This window comes from Physeter macrocephalus, unplaced genomic scaffold (assembly GCF_002837175.3).
Source record: "Physeter macrocephalus isolate SW-GA unplaced genomic scaffold, ASM283717v5 random_967, whole genome shotgun sequence".
NCBI lineage: Eukaryota > Metazoa > Chordata > Mammalia > Artiodactyla > Physeteridae > Physeter > Physeter macrocephalus.
In genome coordinates this window covers 1-25,000 of record NW_021146395.1, presented here as the reverse complement: position 1 = coordinate 25,000, position 25,000 = coordinate 1, and the positions used below count along the sequence as shown (strand labels likewise).

Here is a 25,000-nt window from a genome sequence, read left to right as displayed (position 1 = left end):
ATGTAAATCCTGCAGGTTACTGGATGCTCCACTAATGCTGTCCTCCCATTAGAGAAAGCCAATAGTGCAGAAAAATACTTCCAACTTGGAGGCCACAATTTCTGCACCCTCAGGAGAAACTTCCTAGAAAACAATAAGCCTTTTATCTTCAAGAACAGCAGTAAAAATCACATCCAAGAATTTGCAGAAATCAAATCAAGGAGAATCCTGTTACAGGAAGTGTCAGAAAAATCAACAGGGACAAACTTCAGACCCTGGGCAGGCAGTAAGTCTCCCCCAAAAAGAGATGGGCATCAGCCAGTTCCTGACAGGATGCTCTGAGGCTGCTATAGGACAGCTGCACACCCAGACATTTCTCCCTGGCTTCTTGGGAGCAAAACCACTTCAGCAGCAATAGGGTGCAATTCCAAAGGACAGGGCCACAGAGGCAGTGCGGGGCTGGGACTGGAGCTGTGCTCACTTCAGTGTGACCTTCACTTGCACTCTCCAGAGCTGCAGTGCTGCAGCCAAAGCCAGGTGTCTCTGATGCCCCCCTCTTGGTCCCCCGCCCAGGGATGCACACACACGCCCGAGCACACATAGGGCACAAGTTGGGCAGAAAGGAAATGCAGATGCCAGGCAGGCTCTGCATACCTGGCACCTTGGACCTTTCCCTGGCAGGCTTCAAGGGGAGAACAAAGACTGGGAAGGGAGGACCTCTCTTCAAAACTCACTCAGATCTCTTCTGAAGGTCCCTTCCTTTCCCTGCCTGACCTTCTTTACAAAACCTACAGGTTTCTACAGATTCTAGGATTCAACTGGGAATAGAAAAAAAGAATCAGGAGAATGGGAAAAATCTGTCATCTGTACAGTCAAGATTAAAATCCAAAGTGCACCATGCCTTCCTCTTGTTGGATTCCCAAGATTCTTCCTCCTCACCACACAAAACTCTGTACTCTGGCTGGATCAGCATCAGATTGGATGTCAAGAAACAGAAGTGGGGGGGCTTCCCTGGCGGTCCAGTGGTTAAGACTCCGCGCTTCTACTGCAGAGGGCACGGGTTCGATCCCTGGTCGGGGAACTAAGATCCCACATGCCGCTCAGTGTGGCCAAAAAAAAAAAAAAAAAAGAAAGAAAGAAAGAAAGAAAGAAATAGAGGTGGAGGGGCTTTGAAATAACACTCTTCAGATGAGGTGTCAAGCTGGGATGACACCTGGGTCTCTTCCTTTTGCTACCCAAAGCTCCACACTATGTCCAAAAGTCCTAAACACCTCCAAGCAGCAAACCAGATAGGATGTGGCAAAGTCCCTTCACTGACAAAATGGAAACAGCTCTCAGCACACCTGCCTGGCTACCAAGTGAATTCCACCAGATGCTCTCTACCCGGACACCTCCCACTTCTGGACTTTCTGGGCTCTGGCCGAATACTGCCCATTTGCCCTCCCCTCCAGGGAAGCACAGTTTCACTGAAAGTTCTGCATGTACACATCCAATCTCTCCTCTCCCCCCACCCCCAATCTTTCCTCTTTGAAGAAGAGAAAAAAAAGTCCTAAGATGTTTACTTGGAACCATGAGCTTCAGGAATGGGTCATCTCATATTTGAAAGATTATCAATCTGAACATCCCCACCTGTCATCCAGTCCCATGGATTTCAGGAGCAAGCCCATCTCCCTGCAACTCCTACCAGAAGTCACTCATCTCCACCGCCCATTAACTACTCAGAAACTCCCTCACTCTTCACCATTTTTCTCAGTCAATGGCTTTATGAAAATATCAATTCCTCAGAGCAATTTCCCCATCTCTTTGCACCAAGACTGAGAATCCCCCAGAGACACGCTGGCCCTGTCCCCCACCCCAACTCCAGTAACATGTAATATTTACTCACATACTCTTTTTCCAAACTGTTCTCCTCCCTGGTAACATCCTAGCTCTCTCCATCACCATAACTCCCTCATATCACTTCAGCCCCTGCCCAATATTTTCTGGACTCCTCACCCAAGTGTCTCCAAGTCCCAAGCAATCATCCTAAGCCTTTTTTCCCAAATACCTTGTCCTCTGCCCCCACCACGTGGGCACCATGTCACACCATCCGTCCCTTCTGCTATCTCCTTATACCCTTCCCCTGTCGCTCAGCCTGACCCTGACTCCCTAGTCCTTTTGTGTCTACTTATCACAATCCTTCCCCTGATGCCTAAGGCAGCCACTCCTCACACCCCAGGTTGCCCTCAACACTCGGCTCCATCATCCCAACTCCATTCTTGAAGCTGTCTTATCTGATCTCCCAGTACCCCTTGGTATTGTTCAGCCCCAAACCCCTCTCCACTCTGGCTGGCTCCCCGGCTCCCCAGCCCTGTCTGCCCTTGTCTAACCGTTCCTCAGCCACTCAGACAACTCCTCCCTCTCCGGTGGGTCCTCTCAGCCAGTCCTGCAGCTCTGGCTGGCCCCTTCCTCCCTTAGCCTCCACTCTAGGACCACCGCACATCTCATCCAGCACCCTCGATCCCCTCAGCCCCTCCTCATGCCCTGTCCGGCTCTCACTGTCCCCTTGACCTCACCTCAGAGCTGCCCGGCCCTCTTTGTCCCCTCAGCCTCTCCTCAGGCCTCTTCGGCCCTCACTGCCCCTTGGGCCCCACCTCAGGTGCTGTCCCTCTCGCTTTATCCCCGTTCGGCCCACCTCGGGCCCTGTCCGGCCCTCGCTGTCCCCTCAGCCCCTGCTGCGCCGCCCATCCAGCGCTCTCCATCCCGTCGGGCCCCGTCCGTCCTCCACCAGGCCATCACCCTCCCTGCTCGTCATCCTCGACTCTCCCTCCCTCCTCGCTTCCGCACGGCCGGCTGGACACTCACTACTCCTTGAGCAGCACCATGTCGCTTCGCGGCTCGGCGGCTGCCCGCTGCCCGCCCAGCCTCCCGCCCGCTTCCCGGCGGCCGCTCTCCCCGTGGCCCGGCCCGGCTGCCTGTGCGCCTTCGTTGTTGTCTGCTCTGTCCCCGCCGCTCTCGCTGCGGTCGCCGCGCCGGCTCCTGCCGCCCCTGCCTCGCCGCCTTCCGCGCCGCTGCCGACGCCGCCCGGAGCTCCAGTTCCGCAGCGCCGCGCGGGGGCGGGGCGTCTCTGCGGCAACCAGAGCGTCACGCGCAGCGCTGCGCGCTGACCTAAGCGCGGAGGCGGAGCCTTCCCGGGCACGCCCCGTCCCGTCCTTAAGTGGGCCGCGGCGCTGGCATCCGTGTCCGGGGTGGGTCCTGGGCGTGCGCAAGACCCGGGCAGTAGGTGGGGCCGACACCGAGGTGTGCAGCAGGGTCCTAGGGGTGACTGTTCATCTGCAGGCAGAACAGATGCCCCTGTACGTCTGGGCCTCCCCAGTGGTGTGGTTTGAGATCTAGGAAGAGGTTGTGTCAAAAAATATTAATAATGGCCAAGTTTACGTGCACGTGCTCTTCTAAGGGCTTGACTCCTTACAACAGCTGTACCAGAAATGTATTATTACTGTCCTCAGTGACAGGTGAGGAGGAGGCAGAGCTTAAGAGACTTGCTCAAGAAAAAAAAAAAAAGAGAGAGACTTGCTCAAGTCCAAAGCTAGCATGTGATGGGGCAGAGATTTTCACCTTGCTGTCTTAGTGTAATGTCTTTTTTTTTTTTAATTTATTTAATTAATTAATTTATTTAATTTTTTGGCTGCATTGGCTCTTCGCTGCTGCTTGCGGGCTTTCCCTAATTGCGGCGAGCAGGGGCGGTGCGCTGGCTTCTCATTGCAGTGGCTTCTCTTGCTGTGGAGCTCTAGGGCTCTAGGCACGCGGGCTTCAGTAGTTGTGGCATGAGGGCTCAGTAGTTGTGGCTCGCGGGCTTAGTTGCTCCGCGGCATGTGGGATCTTCCTGGACCAGGGCTCAAACCCGTGTCCCCTGCGTTGGCAGGCGAATTCTTAACCACTGTGCCACCAAGGAAGTCCTTAGTGTAATGTCTTTCATCCAAAAAGTATTTGCTAAGTGCCTGCTGTGTATCAAAATCTGTGCTTTTCTGTTGGTGGGAATGTAAATTGATACAGCCACTATGGAGAAGAGTATGGAGGTTCCTTAAAAAACTAAAAATAGAACTACCATACGACCCAGCAATCCCACTACTGGGCATATACCCTGAGAAAACCATAATTCAAAAAGAGTCATGTACCACAATGTTCACTGCAGCTCTATTTACAATAGCCAGGACATGGAAGCAACCCAAGTGACCATCAACAGATGAATGGATAAAGAAGATGTGGCACATATAAGTCAGAAAGAGAAAAACAAATACCATATGCTAACACATATATATGGAATCTAAAAAAAAAAAAAAAAAGGTTCTCATGAACCTAGGGGCAGGAGAGGAATAAAGATGCAGACGTAGAGAATGGATTTGAGGACACGGGAAGGGGGGAAGGGTAAGCTGGGACGAAGTGAGAGAGTAGCATTGACATATATACACTACCAAATGTAAAACAGATAGCTAGTGTTAAGCAGCTGCATAGCACAGGGAGATCAGCTCTGTGGTTTGTGACCTCCTAGAGGGGTGGGCTAGGGAGGGTGGGAGGGAGATACAAGAGGGAGGGGATATGGGGATATATGTATACATATAGCTGATTCACTTTGTTATACAACAGAAACTAACGCAACATTGTAAAGCAATTATACTCCAATAAAGATGTTAAAAAAAATTATCATCACAAAAAGATGAAGAAAAAAGGAGCTACCCATGTGAGGTAATGGATGTGTTAATTATTTTGATCTTGGTAATTGTTCCATTTTATTCCATGAGTGTGTGTGTGTGTATGTATATATATATATATTCATCTCACTGTAGACTTTAAATATATACAATTATATCAATATTTGTCAAATATTCATCAATAAATTCAGAAAAAACTGAAAAACAACATCTGTGCTTTTGTTGAGTGAGCAAGTCAGATACGATCTAGCCCTTAGGGAACTCAAGATCAAGTGGGGGGGGTAGGTGGAGGGACAGCTAGGCAGTTAGGATGAAAAGGACTGTGAGAGGTGAAACAGGTTTGGTGGCATTACACCCAGGAAGTGTAGTCAGCAAAGGCATTCTGGAGGAAGAGGTTCTAAGCTGAGCTCTTCAGGGGTCTGGGAGGGGAAGAGGTACCAGGCAGAGTTAAGGCAAAGGCTGGGGCCTGGAGTGCCAGCATGTGCTCTAGGGGAACTGAGAGAGGTGACGGGGACATAAAGTTTGGGGGCTGAGGAGCTGTAGGAGATGGGAGTGGGGAGAGGGTTGGGGCCAGAGTATGCAGCTCCTGGGGGTGATAAAGTGTTTGTAGCCCATCATCAGGGCATGGGCTGGCATCTACGGTTTTTTATGCAGCTCTGGCGTTTGAAGGCTCACTCTGAGAGCTGAGTGAAAAGGGGACTGAGGGAAACAGAGCAGAGGCAGGGAGACTGGTGAGGAGGCCTCTACAGAAGTCCAGGCAGAGTTGGACTAGGACAGTGGTGGGGTAAGGGAGGGAAAAAAAGAGAGATGGAAGACTTCCCTCGTGGCGCAGTGGTTTAGAATCCGCCTGCCAATGCAGGGGACACGGGTTCAATCCCTGGTCCAGGAAGATCCCACATGCCGCGGAGCAACTAAGCTCATGTGCCACAACTACTGAAGCCCACGTGCCTAGAGCCCGTGCTCCACAATAAGAGAAGCCACTGCCATGAGGAGCCCGCGCACCGCAACAAAGAGTAGCCCCCGCTCTTCACAACGAGAGAAAGCCCACGTGCAGCAACGAAGACCCAACGCAGCCAAAAATAAAATAGATAGATAAATATTTTTTTTAAAAAAAAGAGAGAGAGAGATGGATTTAGGAGCAACTCAGGTAAAATCAGCAAGACTTATTGACTAATTGTCTGAGAGAGTGAGAGCGAGAAGGGAAGAGCAAAACCTTCCCGGGTTTCTAGCCTGGGAGACTGGGTGGACGGCACTGCCTTCAGGAAAACACAGGGAAGGCACATTTGCACAGGGGAAGACAATGGCTGAAACGGAGCAGGACCCTCTGGGGCCCTCCCAGGTACAAATCCTTTCTGTGTCCCTCATTTCCAGTTTGTAAGAAATAGGCGTCACTCGGCCTCCATGACCTTCCCTGAGTTCCGAAGGGCATATTCAAACAGTTGCTAACCAGGGAAGGGAGGGAATGCAGAAACAAAGGAGGAGCAGGATACATAACAATATCTTTGATATTCTGCTGGAACTAAGGCCCCCACCCAGGTGGAGGATGCTAACTAACTTCAGCCTGGGCACAAGATTCCTGGAACCCCACCCTGTTACCTCACCACCAACCAATCAAAAGAAAGTCACACACCCTGCAGCCCTCACCCCAAATTTTGCCTATAAAAACTTTTCCCTGAAAACCATTGGGGAGTTCTGGGTTTTTGAGCATGAGCCACCTGTTCTCCTTGCTTGGTCCTGCAATAAACCTTTCTCTGCTCCAGACTCCATGGTTTGGTCTCACTGTGCGTCGGGCATGTGAACTCCAGTGTTGGACTCAAGGGGCACCGAGGTGATCGTGAGTCGGCTGCACGAGATAGAAAATTGGGAAAGGAGGATGGAGCAGGTGGCTATATTGCCATCAAGCTATGACTGGTGCCCCAGGACAGCCCTGAATATTGCACATGTTGGCCATCAAATCCTAGAGTTGGAGTGTGGATAGCCCCAGAAATCCAAGCCCAATGCCCTCGGGGAAAGACCATGAGAGGAGACATTAGGACCCAAAGTCCAAGATCAAGTGAGCGGCCTGGACCCTGGTCCCCTGACCTCCCAGCATAGGGTTTTTCTCCTACGTAATATCAATACAGTAAATCTTTTTTTTAAATTTATTTATTTTTGGCTGTGTTGGGTCTTCATTGCTGTGCCTGGGCTTTCTCTAGTTGTGGTGAAAGGGGGCTACTCTTTGTTGCAACTCACAGGCTTCTCATTGCAGTGGCTTCTCTTGTTGCGGAGCACAGGCTCTAGGTGCACAGGCTTCAGTAGTTGTGGCACATGGGCTTCAGTAGTTGTTGTGTATGGGCTTCAATAGTTGTGGCTCGTGGGCTCTAGAGCACAGGCTCAGTAGTTGTGGTGCACAGGCTTAGTTGCTCTGCAGCATGTGTGATCTTCCTGGACCAGGGATCGAAACTGTGTCCTCTGCGTTGGCAGGTGGATTCTTAACCACTGCGCCACCAGGGAAGTCCCAACACAGTAAATCATTATTTAACAATTGCCATGTGCTGGCTCTCTCCAGGAAGTAATCAAACCCTGCCGTCTGGAGCTTGCAGTCTAGCTGGGAAAGCTACATCTACTCATTCACTCCATAAAATATTGATTGAACTCCTTGCCTTGTCCTGGGCCTTTCTCTAGGCACTCAGGATATAGGCCTGACCAAGAAAAACAAGGTCCTTCCCTTGTTCGGTGGGGCGAGGCAGAATATAAACAAATGCAGAAATAACTTCAAGTAGAGGTGAATGTTATGAAGAGGCCGAACAGGGTGACTGGGGGCAGTGCAGGTGGTATTAGTTGGGTGCTCAAGAAAGACTCAAAGAGGCCACGTTTTGGGAATTCCCTGGCAGTCCAGTGGTTAGGACTCGAGGCTTTCACTGCTGGGGGGCTGGGGGCCGGGTTCAGTCCCTTGTTGGGGAACTAAGATCCCACAAGCCATGAGTTTCGGCCAAAAACAAGAGGCCACGGGACTTCCCTGGTGGTCCGGTGGCTGAGACTCTGCACTCCCACCACATGGGGCCCGGGTTCGATCCCTGGTCAGGGAACTGTATCCCACATGCCGCAACGAAGACCCAGTGCAGCCAAATAAATATTAAAAAAAAAAAAAATAGAAGCCATGTTTAGACAGAGACCTGAATGAGCTGAGATGAGGGAGCTTGGAGGGCCATGCAGGGCACTGGGGGAAGTAAAAAGCAAAACAATCATTAAAATACCTGAGAAACAGCCTCCATCTGGAGGAGCTCATGGAGAGGAGGCCTTGCACTTGCAGAAAACTGTACCTAGTGACTGAGGTAGCCGGCCTCAGGTGACCATGGCCAGGTGACCATGTATGACACAAAGAACAGTGCTGGAAAGGGTCCAAGGAGAGGCCTCCTGGGCTGAAAAGATGTAGAAAGTATCTGGGGACAAGGGGGATTTGAGACAGATTTGGCTAGAAAAGGGAAATGGCATCTTCGGAGGGAAAGGAACATATGCAAAGGTGCAGAGGCAGGGTTCTATGTGGGCGGAATTTGGGGGGTGGGGAGACCAGGGTAGAGCCCCTGGTCAGAGCATGAGTCGTTCATGTGGTGGACACACACACAGGCGGGACGGAGTGTGGGAACTTGAGTGCCAAGTTCAAGATCTGGCCTTAAGGAATCCCCACTCCTCATCATCCAGAATCAACTGTTAGCGAGATTTTGCCACACTTGCTTCATCTCTTTTCTGAAACATTTTAAAGCAGATCTCAGACATTGTGTCATCTCCGCCCTCCATGTTTCCGTGTGCATTCTAGAAATATGGATATTTTCTTATGAATCCACAATGCCATGATCATACTGAACAAAATTAATAATTCCTTGATATTATCTCATACCAAGTTCAGATTTCCCTAATCGTCTAAAAAATGTAATTCTGTAGTTTATTTTAGATACGATCAGTATCTGAACAAGTCTGCATTTTTTTTTTCCTTCACATTTTATTTTCAGTTGCTCTGTTTCTTACATCTCTCACTCTAGCAAGCTTTGCTTCAGGTGTGCATAAGAGTTAGGCCTGGGGCTTCCCTGGTGGCACAGTGGTTAAGAATCTGCCTGCCAATGCAGGGGACACAGGTTCGAGCCCTGGTCCGGGAAGATCCCACATGCCATGGAGCAACTAAGCCCGTGCGCCACAACTACTGAGCCTGTGCTCTAGAGCCCACGAGTCACAACTGCTGAAGCCCGTGTGCCTAGAGCCCGTGCTCCGCAGCCAGAGAAGCCATAAAGAAAGAAAGGAAGGAAGGAAGAAAGGAAGAAAGAAAGAAAGAAAGAAAGAGTTAGGCCTTACATGCGGGGGCCACAGCACTCTCCAGGGTGCCCCACTGAGAGTCAACAGGGGGAACGGACCCCCTGGTGCCTGATGCCCTGGAGTCCCAGCCCTACCACTTCTCACTGTGTGACCTTGGGCAGGTTCCTTAACCTCTCTGAGCCTCAGCTCCTGCATTTGTAAAATGGGGACTGTGGTAGTGGCTACCATGTGGGATCACTGGGCATCATAGATGAGGCAATGTGCATAAAGCAATTTCATGCAGGACATGCCACATTTCTGTATTATCATTCTGGAGGAAAGGATGCTGTGAGGAAGGAGGGATAGACACTACTGCCTCTCGAGGCTACTTCTACGTGCTCCAGGCTGAACAGGCAAGAAGGACGTGACTCTCCAGTGTCACAGCGATCTTTCTGTCTTGCATGCCTCTCTTTCTTTGTCTCTCTCCCTCTCTCCCTCTCTGTACTCACCTTCTCTCCATCTCTCTAGCTATCCCCCCTTCTGTCTCTCCTCTCCATCTCTTGGTCTCTGTTTCTCTTTCTGTCGATCTCTCTTTATCTCACCTCTTGTGAAAACACCTCCTAATTTATCTCTCTTGGATATCTGGTCTTGAAGTTACCTTCTTTCTTAAAGTGAGGCCTATGGGAGCACCATGCGGTCAGCCTGTCCCCAAATAGGAGATCTTGGCTCCTTGCCTGTTGTTACCATTGTGTACGTGTTTGTGTGTTTTTAAATAAAATGTTGACTTGGCAAAAAAAAAAAAAAAAAGTCTCTCTGTATCTCTTTCTATCTCTTTATTTTTGTTCTCTCTCTGTGCCCCCTCTGTCTCTCTCTCTTTCTGTTCCTCTGTAACTCTGTCTGTCCTCTCTCTCTCTCTCTTTAATCTCTCTTGTTATCTCTCCTCTCTCCATCTCTCTGTGTTTCTCTGTCTCTCTTTACCTCTCTTCCTGTCTCACCTCCCTCCGTGTTTCCCTCTCTCTGTCTCTCCCCATCACTGCCGTCTGCTCTGGGTAATGACCTGCTCTCTCTGTTCTGTCTTGGACTCTCTCTCTCTCCCCTTTGTCTCGCTGTCTGTGCATCTCACTGTTCTGGACCACCCCCGCACTTGCTCCTGGCTGGCTGGCCCTTGTTACCGCCTCGTCACAGCCACACCTGTAACCCATCTCTGTGTATCTCAGAGAGACTGCATTTCACTGTTTCCATCTTCTGTTCTGTCCCTTCCTGGCTGCTGAGAGCATGCTCTTCTCCCAGCCTCTGTCTCAGTCAGTTTCAGCCTCTTTTTGGTTTATCTCTCTCTCTCTCTCTTTTTAAGTTTCATCCTCCAAATATTTATTGAGCAGCTGTTCCATGCCAGGCACGTTTCGAGGTACTGGAGGTATCATGGTGATCGAGGCAGTGCATGTACCAGCGCTCAGGGGGCATTCGTTCTAGTGGGGAGACAGACAGACAGAAGAGCAGACAAAGCGTGACCCTGGCTGCCTGGCTTGTCCCCCTGGCCAGAGGAGTGCATCGGCCAGCCCATGGGCAGGGACTCGGGCCTCTGAGGTTAGCTGGCTCTGCCCCGTGTTGGCCCTGATGATTCCCTGTCCCTAAACAGAGACTGGGGGTCACTCTAGAAGCTAGCCTAGAATGAGTAACCACTCGCTCACGTAACAGCATGCATTACGCGCCAGACTGGGGGAGACAAAGGTTGGTGTGGGGGAGACAAAAGAGAACGGTCCCAGCCTGCGTGGGGCTGCAGTTCAGACATGCATAGCGTCTGCCTGGGCGGAGGAAACAGCCGTGGGGCGGTGCTTTACCTCCACCCTCCGCTCCCCGCCTCTGGCCTGCACACGGTGAAAAGCTACTGGAGCAGCTGTGATATTTTTTTTAAAAGTTTTTCTGAGCCAGCATCTGAAAATAGGGATATTTTCTATAAAACTCGGGACTCGGGCTTCCGTGGTGGCGCAGCGGTTGCGCGTCCGCCTGCCGATGCAGGGGAACCGGGTTCGCGCCCCGGTCTGGGAGGATCCCGCGTGCCGCGGAGCGGCTGGGCCCGTGAGCCGTGGCCGCTGGGCCTGCGCGTCCGGAGCCTGTGCTCCGCAACGGGAGAGGCCGCGCAGCAGGGGGAGGCCCGCGTACCACAAACAAAACAAAACAAACAAACAAAAAAAAACTCGGGACTCCCAGCTTCTCTTGGAAAAATCAGAAGCTCGGGCAACACGGGGCTCGCTCGCACAGGGCCTTAATTGGTTGCAGCTGTGTCAAGGCTGTCCTTAGATGGAGCTGTGGCTTCCAGGTCCCCATGGCGCCCACCAAGTCCTCTTGTCTGGCAGCGAGCTCAAGGTCTAGCTGCCCCCGTGTCATCACAGAGATTGTGCTGTGGCTCTACTTATATCAGAGAAATATTTCCCCGTGGTGTCTCCATCAAAAGTGGGAAAATGAAGGACACAGCAAAGGGATGTGGCAGAGCCCCGGCTTTTGAGCTCGCAATGCTGACGAGCAGAAGCCCACATGCACATCCGTCTAGCACCTCTGCCCTGCCTGCTATGCAGGGGACCTGCTGCTCACCCATCCCTAGCTGGCCCCCGAGGCCATCCACCTCCCTCCCCTGGGCCTCGAGCCCCCTCTGCCCGGCAGGCTCAGGAGCCAGGCCTCAGACAAACAGGCCATCCTCTCCCCTCCCTGGCCGTGGGGATCTCCTTGGGGCTTCTCTGGGGAAGCCCAGTGGCTCTTTTCTGCTGCCACTGCCCAGGGCCCTGGCCTGGCAGGACAGTGGCCAGCTTCGCGGGAAACCTGTAGGAGGAGCCAGGTGTGCCCATGACCACTGATTTAGGACAAAAGAAAAGGGGCAAGGATGAGCGCCCACCTTAGAACCAGAATTCCCAGCAGCCTGGGGCTTCCCACCCAAGAGGCCCCTTCCTCTGTCCCTTCCCCAGCTCTGCTGAAAGCTGGCCCACCAGCAAAGCTGGGCCGCAATGAGTGCAACCTAGCGGAGAGTGGGGGTCAGGGAGCACGTTTCCAACAAGTGACAGGCGAGAGACAGTGGCAAGGGGATGGGTGACTTAGAAAGAGACACAGGGGCCGAGGAGGAAGCAGTTCTTAGCCGTTTTCGGCAGACATTTATTTATTTATTTTTATTTTTTTCCGGCATTTATTAAGTGCTTACTGTGTGCCAGGAAGTAAGCCAGGTGCTAGAAACAGCAAAGGGCCAGGAAGAGTCAGGGTCAGCGCCTGAGCTGTCAGTGACACTGCACTGACCCTCGTTGACACAGGAACATGTTAACCCTTCAGGCACCACTCTGAGAGCCTGGGCTGGGTCCTTGGACCGGGCCTGCCTAGGCCTTTCCAGCCACCAAAAGGGATTCAGCGACGTGAGACCCTCTCCCTCTTCGTCCAGGTAGACAGGCGCACAGACAAGCTCCCACACACTCCTCCAAACACATTCACACCTGACGTGCCTGGAAATACACCTCAGACTTCGACACACGTGTGCACACACGCACACACACAGAGGCACGGCCAAGCAGTTTCACAGGAGGTGGCATGGAGGTACTGCCTGCAAGCCGTGCTCTGAGTCACCCACCTCAACATAAAACTGTCAAGAGTGCCCGAATATCCACCAGTTAGAGGTTAGCTTGAGAAGCTTTGGCCAAGTCTCTTAACAAAATGTGAAAGACGTAAAAGTGAACAAGGGGACAACTGCTTAAGGCTTTTGCTTAGAGAGGGGTAGGGTTGGCCACAAGGCTGTCCCAGTCGGAGCTGCCTAAAGCCTGTCCTGTTATATGGGCGGGGGAGGGTGGGTGTGGGTGGCCCTCATCCCCTGTGCTCTCTGCACTCCTCCAGGGTCATAAAAATAATGCTATCGCTTGCTAAGTGCCTGTTAAGTGCAAGGTGCAATAATGTGCAACTGCTTGACGTCCATGTCCACCTAGCCTCCCAGGGAGAGTATTACTGCCATTTTACAGATGAGGAAACTGAGGCTCAAGACTTGCTTCAGGTCACGAGATAGTATGTGTGGTGGGGCCTCTAACCTCTGCCCTTCCCTCACAGCCTCCTCAGCACGGGGAGACGGTCTCACTCTGGGAAGGGATGAAGGGCTGGGAGCGGCCAGAGGCCCTGGTTTGGTCTTGGATCTGCCTGGGAGGTTGAGAAAGACTAACTTCGGGGCTGGACATGCTGCCTGCAGAGACCAAGGGCCCAGGCGGTGGGTGGTTGTGTGCCAGCAGCGGGAGAGGTCTGCTCTGCGGTGGGCCACCCTCGTGGAGGACGCTGCACCTCTTTCCTGACACCAGGTCCTCACCCCAGGGCTTGGCATGAGGCAGGGCGTGGGTGGGACAGGCTTCCAGAGCCCTCCGGCTCACCCTGACCCCACCCCCACCCCAGGGGAGCGCTGCAGCCTGTGGATAACCCATCCCCTCACTTTGGGGGTCCTGGGCTCCTAATCCTAAGGCGCCTTACTGCCCCAGAGCCCACGAGATGCACCGTATTAAAGAGCCCCGGAAGCCTGACTCTGCTGAGAAGACTTCTCAGAGCTCTCCGACAGGAACCCCTTACCATAGGGAGTCCACAGCCTCACCTGCCCCCGGTGGTGTTTAAGTTCATGCGGGCTGATGTGCAAATGCATCGAAAACTCCACTGGGCTTTTTGCGCTGCCGTCCGGGACAGTCCTGCGCATGTACCCCCAATACGGGACGGCTCCCCGTTTTCAGTGTGCTTGGGGCCCAGGGCAGCAGGATGCCCTCCTCACAGTGCACAGCCCAGGGCCAGGACAAGGAGGGCTCGAGGAGAAGTTTTCACCAGGCTGACACCGGGTACAAGAGGAACGAAAAGAGAAACAGAAAGGAACGCACAACCTGCAGCCCCATCTGTGGCCTTTACGAGGGTGGGAACCTTCCCTAGTACAGGCCCAGGTAGCGAGAGCCACAGGCAGGGGCCAGGAGGGCTTGGAGGAAGCTAACCACAAACGGACACCTGGACTCAAGTCCAGGGAGACTAGAGAGGAGTGGGGCTCGGGGCGATGCTCCTGAGGCCCGCCTGGCCCCCGCTCCGCACCGATTGAGCCCGCAGGGCTGGGCACAACTTCCTGCTCCTTCCCACCAGAAGCCTGGAGAAGGAGGAGGAAGATGCAGGGCCGAGGCCATGTGGTCCCTTCCCCACCCCAGGGCACTCCTCTCAGGGGTTGGGGCGACCAGAGACTTGCTCCCCCAAGTTACCATCAGCCTCTAGGGCCAAGAGGACTCTACTGAGTAGAGCCCACCCCACTCTCTCCAAGGAAGCTCTTGGCTCCAAGAAACAGACACCTCGCCTGTGTTTGCTTCCCTTCCTCAGGCTGTTTCACCCTGATCGCAAGGCCTGGTGGCCCCTGGGGCTGCTGCTCTGAATGGAATGTCCTGACCTAGAGGGCCCTGGCTGCTCCAATGACTTAAGAACCATATATGAGTCCTGGCTCTCACCTTGAGCAAGTTACTCCACCTCCCCGGGCCTCAATTTTTCCAGCTGTAAATTGGGGAGAGTAGTATGAACTCCTGGCTTGTTAGCATGATCCAGTGATGGTAATGGGAAAATACGTAACCCATCAACCCTGTACAGTCAGAGCAAAATGACAGGCAAGGGAGTGGGGGGGGGGGACCTGTGGTACCCAACCCATCTGGTACCCTGCTCTCATTTTCATGCCTCTAATCCCCACGCACTATTGGCCCTAGACTATCTCCCACCCTGAACTCTGGTTTCTTAATGCCTGCTTCTTCCCCCAAAGTGCACACACCCTGCAGGTGGGTGGGAGAGAGAGGCCACAGCTCCCACTTTGGCCGGGCTGGGCACTGCTGGGAACAGCACAGGCCATGTCTGTACAAGCTCAACATATTCTCCCAGATGGAAGGGCCCTTGCTAGTCAGCGCTTCCCCAAACTGCACTCCTTTGTCAGTGGGTCTCAAACGTTGGTGGGGGGCGTGGGAACCAGAACCACCAGGGGGGGGCTTAGCAAAGTGTAGACTTCGGTTTCCCTCTAGGTCAGAGGCAAGGCCCAGAGGCTACGTTATTAACCAGCACCCCGAGAGCTCCTGCTGCACGTGGTCATTGGGCCACATGTGGAGGACGGCCGTGATGGTTAAAGCCATTCCTTGGTCACACGCCACACCCCGCTGGAGAGGCACACAGCCCACCAGTGCCGAACTCACTTGACCTTATCTCAACATTTCCCGAATCTGACTATAACGCCGTTTTAAAAAATGAGAATAACCTTAATATCTCACAGAACTAGCATTCTGAGGAATGCTTTGGGAAATGTTGATCTCAGGCTCTTTTTAAGAAAATGTCTGTTTAAAACAAATATTTGCTTTTGCATATCTGAGTGGGTGAAGCCTAGGGAGATTAGGTGCGTTCAGGGGGCTCGGGCCTGCCCCTGCCCGATGCCACCCGTTCCTCCGCCATACCCTGTCTCTGCTCTCCTTGAGCCTGCGGCTCTCCTGGGGTCACCCTGTGTCCTGAACTTAGGAGGAACCCTCAGCATGGTTGACTGGTGACAGGAAGTCTGAGCAGGGATGAAAGGGGGTCAGGATTAGCCTGTCTGGCGGGGATAAGCAGCAGAGGAGGGGATGGCCACACTTCTAAGGTGTCTGCATAAGCCCCATTTGTTTGGGGGTGGGGCGGGGGAGGAAGGTCTTTTCCTGGCCCACTGCCCCTCCCGAGACAGCAATCACACCCAGAGAGACGGTGAGCCGCTGGGTATGACTGGGGCAGAAAAATCTTGTCTTGCCTTTTCTTCTCAAGCTCAAAACAGGCACATGTAGTCATTAACTGATATGCTAGAAGGGGCATCCCTTAACAGGAGGAAAATGGATTTATTGCTTTATAAAAAGGAGTCAGATAAAACTTAAAAGGAAAAAAAAAAAAAACAAACCACCAAAACAATTCACCTAAAAATCAACCCACCCCTCTCAGAGCTCCCAGGAAGCCTCAGACACATTTCTGAGGGCAGTCAAGGTGGGTGGGTTGGTAAGCCAGGCCCGCCTGGCAGAGGAAAGGGGGCCTCGCCCACATAAACAGCTCCAGGGCCCTTGGAAAGTCTGCCAGCAGGGGGCGCTGTGGCCCTGCAGCCAGGGACAAGTTCCCAACCCCGAGCGGGGCTGGCTCCTGGGCGCTGGGCTTGCTGCGGGCCTGGCTGGCTCTGGGAGGATAAGGGCAGACCCCTAGCGCCCACATCCCACCCCCACCCCACACACATCTCTCATGCACAGGACACGCACACACAACCCACATGCACACACACCCCTAGGTCTCTCACAAATCCACCTTCCCACCCAGGCCTGGACCTCCACGTCTGTCAGCCACATCTTCACTTCCACCCCCACGAAAACAGCTGTGTGTGTGTGTGTGCGCGCGCGTGTGTGTGCGTGCACGCGTGTGTTTGTGTGTGGTGCCCCTTTAATTCCCTTCAGGTCACAGACTGGACAGAGGGTGGCATTGGAAACGTGCCCCCGGCTCAGGCCCTCAGGGAGGAGGGAAGGGACTGCTGCTCGGCCTTGACCACGGCTCCTGAGCCACATGTGACCATCCAGCCCTCCATCCCCTCCCCAGGCTTTAAGCCAGGGGGCCTTCTCCACTGGCCTCGAACAGGAGGACAGGCCACAGGGGGCTGGAATCACAAAGGAGTTAGCACCAACAACAGGAAGCGGGTCCTTCCTTCCTCAGGCAGCTCAGACTGGCCGGGGGAGGAGGTGAGGGGCCAGGCAAGGCGGGTACAGACGGTGCAAGCCTTTGTCCTCAGCAGGCGTGGTTGGTGGACATGCAGCCGAGGGGCAGGTGGTGGGCAGTAGACGGCAGACTCCTCTGCTTTGGCAAGAGGCAGAATCCCGACACACTGTGGGGAGAGGGCCTGCCTCCTGCCCGGGGTCCTCCTGGCTGCTCCTGCAGGCACCACAGAGCCCCGAGGCTCCAGGGCCCCTCGAGGGTGGCGGAGCCAAGTCCAGAGCGCCTCTGCTTCCAGCAGGAGAAGCGCCTGACTGGGCCCTCTCCCATCCTGCCACCGCAGAGCTCCGAGGCAGGACCAGGGCCCTGGGAGGGAGCGACGACTCCAACATGGTGAAGGACAGGATCCTAGGGGTGCGTGGAGGTCCTCTGGGGTGGGGAGGACACCGCTGAGTCACTGAAGCAAGGGCGGGACGCCACAGTTCCGAGGCGGTGGGCGCTACACAAAAGCCTCCCGGTTGGACGAGCCGTTGAGCTTGAGGAAAAGCTTGTCGTCCTCCCTCTTCTGCTGCAGCTGCCTCTCCAGCTGGCGCCGGTACCAGATGAGGTAGAGGGGAAGGCAGAAGCCCAGCATGCTCAGGACAAGCAGCCCCACGTTCACCTGGGGAGGCAGGGACAAGAGTTGCCGTCGAGGGCGGGGGGAGGGGGAGGGAGCAGGCAGGGGCTGTGGTCTTTGCAGAGCCCAGTTCCAGCCCCTTCCTGGGTCTCAGGTTTGGGAATGGGGAGAAGGTCACAGGAGAGGAGAGGAAAAACAAACAAGGAGTTTCAAGAGGTTGGAGGGCCCGTCGTTCCACATTCCAGCAACAGAATTCCCCAGCTGTCCAGGCCAGGCCGGCCCACCTTACTGTACTGATCTGAATCTCTAGGGGCGGGGCCGGGATTGGGACAAGCTCACAGCACCTGGTTAAGAATCTGGGCCTTTGGCAGGAGGAGCAGGGACAGCAACTTGGTTCGATTTACCCCAAATCAGGTCCAGAAAGGACACTCTTCTCCTCCTGTCCCTCCTGCCCATTCACAGGGCTCCCTGAATTGATCCTAACCAAAGTTCCAAACTGCCTGTCCCGGGGTTCTAGAAGCCCCCGAGTGATGCCTCCCAGCTCCCAATCAGCAGAGTGGGGCTGATGCCCATAACCCTCTGCCCCCCAATCCTTCTTACCCACAGAGGGTCTCCTTGGAGGGGACCCATCATAGCCAGAAACAGGGGCTGCTGCAGGAGAGCGAAGAGTGCACTGATCAGGGACTGCAGGCCCGTGAGGCTGCCAAACTGCGTGGAGGGGTACCTGCCAGGGCAGTAGAGAACCTGTCACCACGGGGGCCATGCTCCGGCTTCCCACATGCTCATCCTCAGCCTGGCCCCAGGTGCTGGTGCCCCCAGGCTGCACCTCCGGTGGCAGAGAAGAGGTAGGAATAGCCTCAGAGAATGGTGGGGTGTCCATCCTTGGACTTTCTGCTGAGCAGTTCTGCAAAGCGAATTTGTCTTTTGGACCAGCATGAGGCCCCGGGGCCCGTGGGTGTCTGGCCAAGCCGAGTGGAAAACGTGGTGCCAGCAGGAGTCTGCAGCTTGTGAACCAGGCCCAGGGAGCAGGTTGGAGGCTGGGCCTGGCTTGGCTGCACCCTCTTCCAGAGGAGCGTTGTGTAATCACGGAAACATAGCATCACAGCCCTCGGACGACTCCCTCAGACCCTGCCAGGGCAGCCACAACTTCCTCCAGGCCTGGGGGGTAGGTGGGGGTGGAACATGTAGACCTGGAATGACCCCCATGGGATACTGTTGAGAGGGGGAGAGACTTCTGGCAAAATCTTAGCCAGATTTTGCCAGAACTCTGGGGCCACGTCAGGCAGTGTGGCCCCAGAGGTGAGAAGGGACTCCTAGCAAGGAACGGCTGGAGGAACAGGCTAGGCTTTGGTCAGAGGGAGGCAGTGGATGGTGTTTGGGTTCCAGTATTTGAGCCAAGGCCCGGCCCAAGGAGAAGGAACAACTATGGTTCCTTAGGCATGTGTGGCCTCTTGGAAAAGGAGGCAGGTTTCATTTTAGCCGAGGCCTGAGAAGGCTGTGGACAGAACCAGCCCTTTGAGGCCCTGGGTGGGATCTGTCAGGCACATCCTGGGCTCAGTTATTCATGTCACTGCCGCCACTGAAGCCCACGTGAAGGTCACCATTGAGCTGTGGGCAGCTAGAACCCACCCCCATGCCCTTCCCATGAGCAGCCAGATGCAGCCTCGGAAGCTGAGGCTGAGCAGCAGCCCCCGAGGCAATGACGAGCGGCAGCTTCGCTGGGGGAACTGACTTCGTGTTAAATGCCAAGGCCTGTGGGCACCCAACTGTCTGCCCACTGACCTGCTCCTGCCAGGTGTGGCCTTCCCCTGACACACCCAACAGAAGCCCTGGTACCTAAGGCAAGAGGATGAACCCCAAGTGGGCAAGATGGCCCCCTTCAGGCCCTCAGTCCCACCAGGAACCTCCCTCAGGTCATTCCCTTACCCTCGGCCACGAGGCCACCCACAGCTCCCAGGACTTACACAGCGGCATACAGGCCCCCGACGGCAGAGTGGATGAATCCTCGCACAATCGTGTGCAGGATGAAGGAGAGGATCTGAGGGAGGGAGAGGAGAGTGTGAGCAGGAGACATGGAGGGTCTCACCTTGTCCCCTTGCCCCAGAGCTCCTGGGGTCCTGAGCGGTGGGAGCACTGGCGCCCTGGGGTCGGCTTGTGCCAGCTTTCCAGGCCCGACTCCTGAACTGCCGAGAATTTTGAGAGCCGATTTTAAGTTAAACACAGTCACTACTAACAGTTCAATGGTAATAAACGTACAGTTCAACAAATTACAGTTGACCCCTGAACAACACGGGGGGCTAGGGGCGCCGACCCTCCACGCAGCCAACAATCCACATATAACTTATAGTCGGCCCTCTGTATCCACAGTTCTGTATCCTCGGATTCAACCACCCACGGATCACGTGGTACTTAGCATTTACCATTGAAAACCATCTGAGTATGAGTGGACCCACGCAATTCAAACTTGTGTTGTTCAAGGGTCAACTGTACGTTGAAAACAAAGTTAATGAATACTCAAAACCCAGCACATCCTAATTATTTTATTGTTTTACCATTAGCCGTGCTCTTAAGGTTTTCTTTTTTTTTTTTTCAAAAATTTTTTTATTTTTGGCTGCGCCGCGCAGCTTGCAGGCTCTTAGTCCCCCAACCAGGGATTGAACTTGCGCCCTCAGCAGTGAAAGCGCGGCGTCCTAACCACTGGACCACCAGGGAATTCCCGCTCTTAAGGTTTTTTAGTCTACTGTAAATATCGTATGATGGTGTGTTACCGTGTCTCTTTCCAACTCCACAGCTGGTGACACCATATTGGTTGATATCAGCCACGACGAGAGCACTGGCACCGCGGAAATTGGCAAACACTAAAACCCAGGGCTCCCCCCATCCCGCCCCCATCTAGAGCCTGCTCTTAAGTGTACATATGGACATAGCACTAAGCAGGAGGTCACTAATTACAACTCCTGCCTTTGCGGACCTGAGGACCGTGCCCAGGTCTCCCTGCCTGGTCGCCCAGGCCCTACTGGTAGATGGCTATCCCTCTCCCCTCTATCTCTGCTTTCCTGAGAAAAGGTCACTGCTGGCAAGCTTGGCAGGCTTAGCAAGCACTTGTTAACTATTCCTGAGAGCCACGAGCTGTCTCCTTTGCTCCCAGGACCCTTTGTTTGCTCTTTGCACACAGCCCTGCCATCGGGCTCAGCAGCCAAGACCCATTTCCGGGAATGTGGGCAGTGGAGGCGGCGAGGGCTGCTCTCTGCAGTGCTGCGAGAGGTCTGTGCCTGAATGTGCACCCATCCCTCTGCAGGCTCCGCTTTCCACTCCAAATGCCTTGCTGCCTTTTCACAACTTGTCTTTCAGTAAGAACTGGATAAAACACAAAGCAGATGACTGTCCTCGCTGAGCATTGCCCCGCGACTGGACAAGGGTGGTCAGGGCAAGGGTCTGCCGGTCTTGCGGAGAGGGCCACCACCAGGAGGCCACCAGGGATGCAGCAATACTCCCATCTGGAACTGGTAGAGCCTCCGGTGGTTTACTCTGGCTGCACGCAGTGTTGGCACAAACACATGGTAGCACCTGTGGATGGTGCACACCTGGATGTTCAAGGAACTTCTAGGTGCGGCCACTTGTAGAAAGGGACTCTTGCTTTCCTCCTGGACCTGGTCCAAGATACCATCTGGAGTTGGGTCACACCCATCTAGAAGCAATGCCATAACTTTTGTCCCTTCCAAGTTCATAAATTTGGGGATTAGAACTAGAACACTTCTGTGGACCTAAGGGTGGAGCCAGGCAGGTAACAAAATCTACCTTTCTCAAACTCTCTGCCAAAAGTCAGGCTCCAAAGGCACTGGAAATCTTGTGAGAAGGAATTAAACTTTTGAACCCAGATGCCAAGGGATCGTCGGTCTTTTTCCTGCGGCTCCCCTGTACTGGAGGAGCAGACGTTCCCACCAACGCCACAGACTAGCCAGAATTCTTTGGACATCAGACTTCAGCTGTTTGAGCACATGCAAAACGAGCAGCCACACAACTACACCACATGGTTCCAGAAATGGTAAGATGATGGTATTCATGGTATGCAAGATGCCTAAAGACCAAGAAGAATGATATACTTTCATAGAGAAGAGTCTTCTGTGAAAGGCAATCTGAGTTTCATTTACAGCTTGCTCCCAGCATCATGCATGTACAGAGCCTGGCGGGTAGGAGGCCCTTTGGTAAATCACAGCGGGCTGGTTGATAGGTTGGTTGGTTGAATTAAACAAATGAAAAGACACCGTTCTCTTTGCTGAGAGAGCACTGTTCTCTCCCCCATGAGACATCATGCACCTTTCAGTCTCATCACCCCATACCCCACTTGGCTTCTCCCTCTCCCCATACCCACCTGTAGAGGCAGGTTGGGAATGAGGCAAGTCACCCCAAAGCCCACGAGCAGCAGGTTTGTGAAGGCGAAGGCCCGCATGGCGTTGGTGATCTTCTGGATCTGCCGGTCCCGCTTCTTCTTCTCACCTCTGTGGAAATGCAGAGCACACACCGGAGCTGGGGGCTCCCTGGAGGATAGGCTCTCCCAGGAAGTCAGGTCCCGGGAGTCACAGCTTGTGGACAGTGCAAGACTCAGAGACCACCCGCAAGCATGTGCTAGGGACTGTGGGGGCTAGACCAGCAAGAGGGACTCTCCCCACTGCACCCCCTGGACTGAGCGCGGAGCGTGAACCTCAGTGGAGAGGTCGGACGCGAGAAGACGCGAGGAGATGGGCTTCAACGCCCTGCGCTGCTTCAGTGAAGACTGAGGTCCGATGATGGGGAGGGAGGAGGAGAGTGTGCCCAGGTCAGGATGTGGCAAAGCCGCCTTCACTATTGGCTCCAACTTCACCGGAATCCTGCAGGGAGCTGACACTACGCCAGATAATAAGCCAAAAAAGGGAGTGAGTGGATTTCTCCTTGGGCGGCAGGAAGGGGTGAAGGAGAAACGAGTATGCGGCAGATGGAACTGGAATGGGCACCAACAGCCTTCTGGCTGTAGGACCTGACCTACATAACAGAGCATTCTCTGTAATTGTTTCCCCGTGAATTCACTATTACTGATTCCAGCCTCAACACCCACAAAGATACCCCACGGACAACTGTATGACATCCAAGGGCTCAGAGGTGTGCAGGGAGGCCCAGACCCACCACTTTCTCCCTATGTGACCTCAGGCAAGCCACTCAGACGCCTAGCTTCAGTCCCCTCATCTGTAAAATGGGTCTAACTCATCGAGGTGGTGGGAGGCTTACCTGAGATGTTGTGCATTAAGGGCTTGGCACAGGGCCTGATACAGTAAAGAGGAGCTTATCGTACTAAGGCGGAGTCAGAGAAGACAGCATTTAACTCATCCTCTGATCTTAGAGCCCAACCCTTCTGTAAAGTAGGGCTCCGGTCCCTTGCTTAATTCTCACAGTCATGAACAGATCTATTGACATGTATTAAGGTTATAGCCGTTTACTACTCACACCCAGGGGAACAGACCTTGCAGGCAAACAGGACCACTCTAAGGATGTCTGCCGGTGTACTACCTGTGCTAAGGATCGGAGTGCAGCCCTAAAAGCAGGATGTTTGATAGCTGTCTGCACAGACCTTCCTCTGGTTTCTCTCCTTCTCTCTTCGAGCTCCGTGCCTCCCAAACTTTTGCAGACAAGAGACTTTCCTTACAGAAGCAACAGACCAAAATGTGTGCTGAGCTGAGCCAGGGCAAGAGCAGCTTTGAGCACAGCCCTCTCTCGCCTCTCCTGCTAACTTTAAAACCTAACCCACCCACCCAGATGCTGCCTGACACCTGACCGGTGGGCTTCCCCCTCTGGGGGGCGGGGCCCGGGGCACGAGCTCCGCCTACGCACTGGTTGAGGTCTTTCTCCTCGGGCTCCTCAGGGGCGTCTTCGCACTCCTTCAGCCTCCAGTCCATGATGTAGCCAATGACGGGGGCTGTCAGCAGGCAGAGCAGCTGGAGAACACCGAAGATGGAGGTGTAGAGGCCCACTGAGGATAAAGACGGACTGGGTCATGGGGGCTGCCGGCAGAGGCCTGGCATGGGCGCTGGGCAGAGTCTGCGACCCCACAGGCCCTTCTGGGATCTTCTCCAGAACCGCCCCCTTGTCACTGTGGGTCATGAGGGGAGCCCGGAGACCTTAACCTCTGAAATCAAAGCCGGAGGGAGGGGCAGGCCACCCTTTCCTTTTCTCCAAAGTCCTCGCCTATTTCCAAGAAACAGCTAATGAAATCCAGTATGTCACAGCGGCTTCCCCCAGAAGCTCCAGGAAGTCTCTCTGACTTTGGGAACCACAAAATTACCAATGCCTGGGACTGAGGTTTTGTGTGTGACTGGCCGTCAGTTTTCTGCCTCTAGAAATATACCAGGAAGGCACCACTCACAAGGGCTCTGACGTAAGGGCTTCAATCTTCAAAGAGCCTTAAAATTACGATGGGATTTCTCAGACAAACAGAAGCTGAATGTTGACTGCCCCACCCCCAAACACAGGTCTGGCAGAGAGGGATGTCTGGAGTTCAAGGAGAGGTGTTTCTCAGTTGAACAGAGACCGGCTAGGAGAGGATCTCACGTGTTCCCTGACAATCCCCCCTCCCCCGCCCCCACTGGCTTACCGGTAGCCATCACTGCACCAAGAAAGCAAAAGTGAAAAAGCAGAGAGGAGTGAGGTCAGCAGCAGAAATGTCAAAAGTTGTTACAGGGGGATGGGGCGCGGAGGCAGGCTAGCTCTGGGCCCAGCTCACACGCCATTTCCCACCAAGCCCCGACTCTCAAGAGTGCCCAGCGGGTGTCTGCGGACGTTTTCCTGCCGGCTAGGGCCTCACTCGTGTGCAGCTGGTGCCGGGCTGGTGAATCAGGCCTGTGGTGTTTGCGGGGGACCGTGATGGGGAAGCGGCGTGGGTGCAGAAGACCCCGCAGAACCTGGGCCTCGCTGCCCTTGTTCCCTCCGAGGGCAAAGAATCCACCCCACACCCAGCCCAAGTATCTCACTAGCCAGCGCTGGTCTCCCGTCCACCTACTGGCCCCCTGACCCTGATAGCCAGACGTTGTGCGTGTGCGTGTGCATGTGTGTGATGTCAGGCACAGCTGCTCACAGGAGCAGGAGGGGGAAAACCAATGCCCTGTCAGCTGCAGACCGAATTTCCTGGCCCAACTTCCTCTGCTTCTTGAAATTGACTTTTTGAATGCGGGAAACAGATGGAAAAAAATGCCTCTTGGGCAGCAAAAGAGTTCTCAGAGAGTAAAAGGCCATGACTCAGCATCAGGGAGATTTGCCTTCCAAGGGCCAGTGAGGGCCCTTCTCTGTACCCGTCAGAGTCTCCACCTGTCTGGGCCTCAGGGTTTACAATAGAGGGCAAATAGACACGATAGGTCATCTCTCCGCAAAGCGTGGCACACAGATTTTAATGAATGTTACATAATAAAAGGGTTCCTGTGGTAGAAATATAGGGGAATATCGTTGGACGAAACAAAGCTAAACAGGTTATTTTTCTTCTTATCTTTGCGTTTGCTACACATTTTCGCGAGGGCGCATGATAGGGTTTTTCCACATTGCTTCACGTCCGAACACCCATTTTTGGAGTAGAACCTGCATTATGTGTGCCTCTTTGTCACCTTCCCCTTTCGTTAAGGCTGGGTTTCTCATCCTGTTTAAAAACTTACAGTGCCTAGCAGATCTTCCCGGGGGGCACAACCGACCCCAAAGTTGCACACCAATGAGCCAGCCAATAAAA

The 25,000-nt window shown here is 53.9% G+C and overlaps 1 protein-coding gene across 1 annotated transcript; it reads right to left on the bottom strand.

Annotated features, from left to right (window-relative positions):
* Window positions 1–15,776: 15,776 nt before the first annotated feature.
* On the bottom strand, window positions 15,777–23,893 carry LOC114485343 (large neutral amino acids transporter small subunit 4-like; the record flags this gene model as incomplete). Its single annotated transcript, XM_028486599.1, has 6 exons — window positions 15,777–17,304; window positions 17,860–17,983; window positions 19,224–19,297; window positions 21,632–21,758; window positions 23,122–23,277; window positions 23,882–23,893. Coding segments are annotated over 6 exons (655 nt in total), but the record flags the coding sequence as incomplete, so codon positions are not given.
* Window positions 23,894–25,000: the final 1,107 nt, after the last annotated feature.